The sequence below is a fragment of the Euphorbia lathyris genome, chromosome 4 (genome assembly GCF_963576675.1).
Source record: "Euphorbia lathyris chromosome 4, ddEupLath1.1, whole genome shotgun sequence".
In the NCBI taxonomy this organism is placed as follows: Eukaryota; Viridiplantae; Streptophyta; class Magnoliopsida; order Malpighiales; family Euphorbiaceae; genus Euphorbia; species Euphorbia lathyris.
Window position 1 is genome coordinate 68,629,967 of NC_088913.1, and position 6,128 is coordinate 68,636,094.

General features: G+C 35.7%; 2 protein-coding genes across 5 annotated transcripts; one reads left to right on the forward strand and one right to left on the reverse strand.

Annotated features, from left to right (window-relative positions):
- Window positions 1–1,316: 1,316 nt before the first annotated feature.
- Window positions 1,317–4,372, forward strand: LOC136226092 (heat shock cognate 70 kDa protein-like). 4 transcript variants are annotated; one of them, XM_066014399.1, is made up of 3 exons: window positions 1,317–1,939; window positions 2,058–2,273; window positions 2,544–4,372. In XM_066014399.1, the coding sequence occupies exons 2-3, from the start codon at window positions 2,060–2,062 to the stop codon at window positions 4,172–4,174; spliced, it is 1,845 nt and encodes a 614-aa protein (XP_065870471.1). In that variant the 5' UTR covers window positions 1,317–1,939; window positions 2,058–2,059; the 3' UTR covers window positions 4,175–4,372. The 4 variants fall into 4 exon arrangements, with proteins under 4 accessions (XP_065870471.1, XP_065870472.1, XP_065870473.1 ...); XM_066014400.1 differs by having other exon boundaries at window positions 1,317–1,719; window positions 1,800–2,273; XM_066014401.1 differs by having other exon boundaries at window positions 1,317–1,719.
- A 112-nt stretch (window positions 4,373–4,484) lies between these two features.
- Window positions 4,485–5,399, reverse strand: LOC136226094 (uncharacterized). Its single transcript, XM_066014402.1, has 2 exons — window positions 5,323–5,399; window positions 4,485–5,076 (listed from the first exon to the last, which is right to left on the reverse strand). Exons 1-2 carry the CDS (start codon window positions 5,376–5,378, stop codon window positions 4,539–4,541), a joined length of 594 nt encoding a protein of 197 aa, XP_065870474.1. The 5' UTR covers window positions 5,379–5,399; the 3' UTR covers window positions 4,485–4,538.
- Window positions 5,400–6,128: the final 729 nt, after the last annotated feature.

Sequence of the window (6,128 nt, forward strand, 5' to 3'; positions counted from 1 at the left end):
GCTCCTACTTGTGTATTATCTGTTCTTATGATAAATTCTATGGGTAACAAATGATACCTAAATCCTTTAATTCCATTTTTAACAGCTAGTAATTCTTTTTCATTGATATGATAATTTTTCTCTGAGGGTTTCCAAGTTCCTGATCTATAGCCACATATTAAAGGAGTTTCTTTGTCTATATCTTCTTTTCTATATGCGATGAGTACTGCTCCCCACCCGATATCACTAGCATCTGTATATAATTCTAATTGATCATTATCTTTAGGTAGTCTTAATTTTGGGAGAACTTTTACTGCTTCTTTTATTTTTCTTATAGTATCAGTATGAGTTGTCGTCCATTCAAATACTTTTTGTTTCTTAATTAGCTCTTGCAAGGGTTGTCGTAATTTTGGTAAGTCTTTTATATAATCTGATGCATAATTTATTATTCCTAGAAATTGTTGGACTTCTTTCTTAGTATCTAATTTTTCTTTAAAATTTTCGATTCTAGTTACGATATGATCTTGTAGTTGTAATCCTTCACTATCTATTATATATCCTAAATATTCTATTTTATTTTTAAAGATTTCTGATTTCTTTTCAGATAAAAGGATTCCATGTTGTCGTACTGTTTTTATAAATGCATCTAGGTGCTGTAAATGGTCTGCTATATTATTACTGTAGATTAATATATCATCGACATAAACTACACAGAAGTCATTTAATTTTCTAAATATCGTATCCATTCGTCGTTGAAATATCTGGGGTGCATTTTTCAAACCAAAAGGTAACACAATCCATTCATAATGTCCTTGTGGTGCACTAAATGCTGTTAAAGGTCTTGATTCTTTAGTAAGCTTAATTTGCCAAAAGCCACTTTTACAATCAAATTTACTAAACCACTTTTTTCCTGATAATCTATTAATTAAATTTTTCTTATAAGGTAAAAAATATCCATCAAAAATCGTTTTCTTATTTAGTTCTCGATAATCTATTACCATTCTTGCTTTGCCTCTCTTTTGTTCGCTATATTTTCTTACTAAGAATGCCGGGCTACTATGAGGGCTTTTACTTTCTTGAATTAATTTTAAGTCTAATAATTCTTTTATTTGTATTTCAAATTCCTTTTGATCATCAGGACTATATCTTATTGGTCTAGTGCGAACAACATCATTAGGGTTTATGAGTTCTATTTTAGCATATATCTTTTCTTTTTCCCACAACGTTATAGGGTTTTCTCCAAAGTTGATCTTTAAATGGTCTAAATATTTTTGTGGAAAAAATATTGCTGTAAATAGCATTACTTTTTATTTTTTTTCATGTGTACGGCTACTTCATGTCAGCAACTCTTCGCTTCTCTTTTTTGATAGAGCGTCATTCAAACTCGCTCTGTGGAATCCATGCACCCGGCACTACAGGAATCTTCAGGCTTGCCCTTCCAGTGTATATAATTTAGTGGTTTTGATAAATTTTGGGGGTTTTATTGATTGTATAGTGTTAATTTAGTTCAACTTAGGAAGTAGAGAAAATTGAGCATCATACTTGCTACCATTGAATCTTCTGTGGGTATATCACTTGTTATTGGATTGTCGATTCTAGTTATTGTTCGAAGATTGAAACTAAGAAATAATGGTAGCGAATTCGATGGATATATGGTGGATATACGCATCAGAAGAAATTGAAGATGCAACTAAGAATTTTGACCTAGAAAATTTCATAGGAGAAGGACCTCAGGGAAAGGTACACAAATTTCAACAATTTCAGAAATCTGAAACATCTTTCCTGATATTTCTTTTATCGTTTTATCTGCTGTTATACAGGGTTGTTTGCAAGAAGGTTCAATGGTACTACCAAAGTTTTGCTTCTTTTTTGTTTTTATATTCTTTTAGCATTTACTTTTGCGAAGAAAAGAAATGAAGGAGGAAGACAGAGAGATGAGATGGAAGGAGAGAAACCAAAGGTTAAACATGGGCATTAAATTAATGGCTTCAACCTTTTAACTTCTACATATATATATAGATAGATAGCGTTGAAGTAAGTAGTGAAAATTCTGTAATCTGAGTCACTGAATACTGCAGCGATGGCAAGGAAAGAAGAAGCACCAGCGATCGGTATTGATCTTGGAACCACCTACTCATGCGTAGGCGTTTGGCAACATGGCAAAGTGGAGATCATAGTCAATGATCAGGGGTTCCGAACGACCCCTTCCTATGTTGCTTTCACTGATACCGAGCGTTTGATTGGTGATGCTGCTAAGTATCAGGTTGATATGAACCCTATCAACACTGTTTTTGGTACGTACTTCCTATCTAATTTCTTATTTTTATATCGGTCTGTATCAACTTAATATATTGTTATCTTCGTGATTCAGTGCGAATGGAGCTTAGATTCTATTGCTTTTGGTTTTTGGTGTTGTTGCTTTGATTCCTTTTGATGTTAGATTCCATTCAGAATCAAATGGTTTATTAGATTTTTAAGAATTACAAATTCTGCAAATTGTGTTGTTTATTTGATCAGTTCAAAAAAATTCATACTCTTACTCTCTACAATTATATGTCTCACAGATGCGAAGCGATTGATTGGTAGAAAATACTCTGATGCCACTGTACAGAGTGACATGATGCTTTGGCCATTTACGGTAGTTGCTGGTCCTGGTGATAAGCCTATGATTGTTGTTACGTACAAGGGTGAGGAGAAACAGCTTTCTGCTGAGGAGATATCGTCTATGGTTCTTATTAAGATGCGTGAAATAGCTGAGGCCTATCTTGGAACAACAGTGAGAAATGCAGTAGTAACCGTCCCTGCTTATTTCAATGATTCCCAGCGTCAAGCAACAAAGGATGCTGGTGTCATTGCTGGCCTTAATGTTATGCGCATAATCAATGAACCTACAGCTGCAGCCATTGGCTATGGTCTTGATAACAAGGCAAGCAGCTTTAGGGAGAAGAATGTATTGATCTTTGATTTGGGTGGTGGTACTTTTGATGTCTCGCTGCTTACCATCGAAGAGGGTACGATTGAAGTCAAGTCTACTGCTGGTGACACCCATCTTGGTGGTGAAGATTTTGATAATAGAATGGTGGACCACTTCATTCAAGAATTCAAGAGGAAGTTTAAGAAAGACATATCTGGAAATCCGAGAGCTCTTAGGAGATTGAGGACTGGCTGTGAGAGGGCTAAGAGGATTCTCTCAACCACTGCTCAGACAACTGTTGAGGTTGATTGTTTGTTTGAGGGTATTGATTTCTCCTCAACCATTACCCGTGCCAGATTTGCGGAGTTGAACATGGATCTTTTCAGAAAGTGTATGGAGCCTGTTGAGAAGTGTTTGAGGGATGGCAATATGGACAAGAGCAGTGTACATGATGTGGTTCTTGTTGGTGGTTCGACTAGGATTCCAAAGGTACAGCAGTTGTTGGAGGAATTCTTCAATGGTAAGGAGCTTTGTAAGAGCTTAAACCCAGATGAGGCTGTTGCTTATGGGGCAGCTGTACATGCTGCAATTTTAAATGGAACTTTGGATGATCTTGTGCTATTGGATGTTACCCCTTTGTCAATTGGAATTGAAACTGTTAGAGAGTTTATGACTGTTCTGATCCCAAGGAACACTACTATTCCTACAAAGGAGGAGGATGTGTTCACCACTTACTCTGACAACCAGACCAGTGTCCCGATGCATGTGTATGAGGGCGAAAGAGCAAGAACAAAAGACAACAATTTACTTGGAAAGTTTACGCTCTATGGCATTCCCCCGGCTCCAAGGGGTGTCCCTCGGATAACTGTGTGCTTTGATATAGATGCTGATGGTATCTTAAATGTTTCTGCCGAGGATAAGAAAACAGGGTTGAAGAAGAAAGTAACAATCACTAATGACAAGGGAAGATTATCAAAAGAAGAGATTGAGAAAATGATAGAAGAGGCTGAGAAATACAAGGCTGAAGATGAGGAATATAAAAAGAAGATTGGTGCTAGAAATGCATTGGAGAATTATGTGTATAGCATGAGGAATACCGTGAGAGATGAGAAGATCAGCAGAAAACTAGCCCCCTATGTCAAAAAGAAGATTGAGGATGCCATTGAGAAAGCTTTTGAATGGTTGGATGCAAACAAACTAGGTGAGGCAGATGAGTTTGAGCATAAGATGGATGAGCTTGAAAGCATATCCGCTCCTATGATTGCCATGATCATCGGATGAATGACAATGTTTCCAGTGCTAGTACTGGTGATGAAGTTTTACACACAGCTATAGAGATTCTTATATCAAGAAGGGTAGTAGTTTGTCTTTAAGTAATTTAAACTTTTGTTTGTAATCTGATTGAACATACAGAAATCAAAGGATTTGCACCAACCATCTCACCAATGTCCGAGTCAACAAACTGATTATAACGATAAAAGTACCATTTAGAATATTAATATTATATTAATTAATGTGTTTATTTATTTATTTTGGCTTAATTAAAATTGAAAAAGACTTTAATTAATAAATAAAAATAAAATGACTTATTGAAAATTCTAATGTGGGTGGATATACATTTTTTTTTATGGAAAGTGCAACTTCATTAATCGGGAACCGAATTACAAATGTCAGCCTGAACGAAGTTTACAAGAAAAGTAGGAACCTCTTCCACAAACAAAACATGGTTATCAAGAAAAACACCCCATTTAGCTAATTCATGTGCTGTGACATTGGCCGATCTTTTGACATGGTTGACAGTGACAGAATCAAAATTAGGAAGCCAAACTTTAACCTCATCAAGCAGTATAGAAACAGAGCAATCAACCAACCCTCCTCCATTTATCACCCTCGCAATAGATAAGTTATCAGTCTCCAAGATAATGTGGCGATAGCACCAGTTCCAAGCCGTCTCAAGCCCCAACAGGATTGCCAGCAGCTCGGCTGCCTCCACAGACGCCGTCAGACCAGTAGGTGCAGCAGCAGCAAACACGGCCTGACCAGCCTCATCTCGAATGATCGCTCCAATCCCTCCTCTCTCGTTCATTTTCCAAGTCGCGTCCGTATTAATTTTCACAAAATCCACAGGTGGGCGACTCAATTTGACAGCTTCATTCGACACCATCGTACCAGGCGCAATATTTCTGCAAACAGCAGACCAGTTAACGCCCCAATCAGCCGATATACATTACCAATTACTAATTGCTCATTGGTATGGTGATTATGCAATAGATCAAACAATATTGCTTTATTAATAATAAACAACTTCATTAATGAATTTAACAACGATAATAAAACCTATATTTTAAACATTAGTCCTTCTGTTTTAAAACGTATAGCACATAAACACTTAAATCAATGAGTTTTAATATGGCATTTGTCATGGAAACCTATCATACTGCACTTTCTTTAAATTCTGCATAGTCTTTATTCGCCACACGTACATATAAAATCCACTCCCAACCAAATAATCTTTATTCGCCACTGATTAGCGAGATTATTACATATTTTAAGGATAACAAAAGGAGCTGTCGGCATCGAGAAGGTTTAGCGGGAAAGGAAAACAAAGATGATTACGGTGAGAATATATACATATGGTGCCCCACATTGCCAACCCATTTAACATAAATTGTGATACGTCATTTATCCCCAATGGTAATCTAAGTGCATGTTGTTTATAGTAACTATACAATATGTTATTATCCGGCCAATTAAATTGGTAATAATATGATTTGTATTATTTGTATAAATTAAAATAGAAATTATAAGGATAAAAATAAAATAAATAAGAGAAACACATATTTACGTGGAAAATACTTTTTGTAAAAGAAAAACTATAGGGCATCGAAAATAATTTCACCAGTAATAATAAGAATCAGAAAAATAAGGCTCTTTTAAATACATCCAAACTTGAGATATATAATTATTTAGGAGGCAGTTGGAATATTCATATGGGGTCCATTTTACACGTGCATGCGTAAATAATTATATTTTCGCTAAATCGAACTTGTTCAATTTTTCCCGTATGTATATGTGTTATAATCGAACTTCTTTTATTTTTTCCTCCCCTTGTATTCTTTTTTCTTTTCTTTAATAATATTCGGGTTGAGGGCTGTGTCGGGGGTGCCAACCTCGTTGGGATGTCTGATCTGTCCTCGCGTCCCAACTTTCAGTTAAAAAAAATGTGTTATAATCT

What these genes read in the sequence shown, in the direction of transcription:
- LOC136226092 (XM_066014398.1), top strand. Translation starts at nt 2,060, where the DNA reads ATGGCAAGGAAAGAAGAAGCACCAGCGATCGGTATTGATCTTGGAACC. An exon ending in CCCTATCAACACTGTTTTTG is followed by an intron (nt 2,274 to 2,543) that starts GTACGTACTTCC and finishes TATGTCTCACAG; the next exon opens with ATGCGAAGCGATTGATTGGT.
- LOC136226094 (XM_066014402.1), bottom strand. Translation starts at nt 5,378, where the DNA reads ATGTACGTGTGGCGAATAAAGACTATGCAGAATTTAAAGAAAGTGCAG. An exon ending in AAGAAAGTGCAGTATGATAG is followed by an intron (nt 5,077 to 5,322) that starts GTTTCCATGACA and finishes TGCTGTTTGCAG; the next exon opens with AAATATTGCGCCTGGTACGA.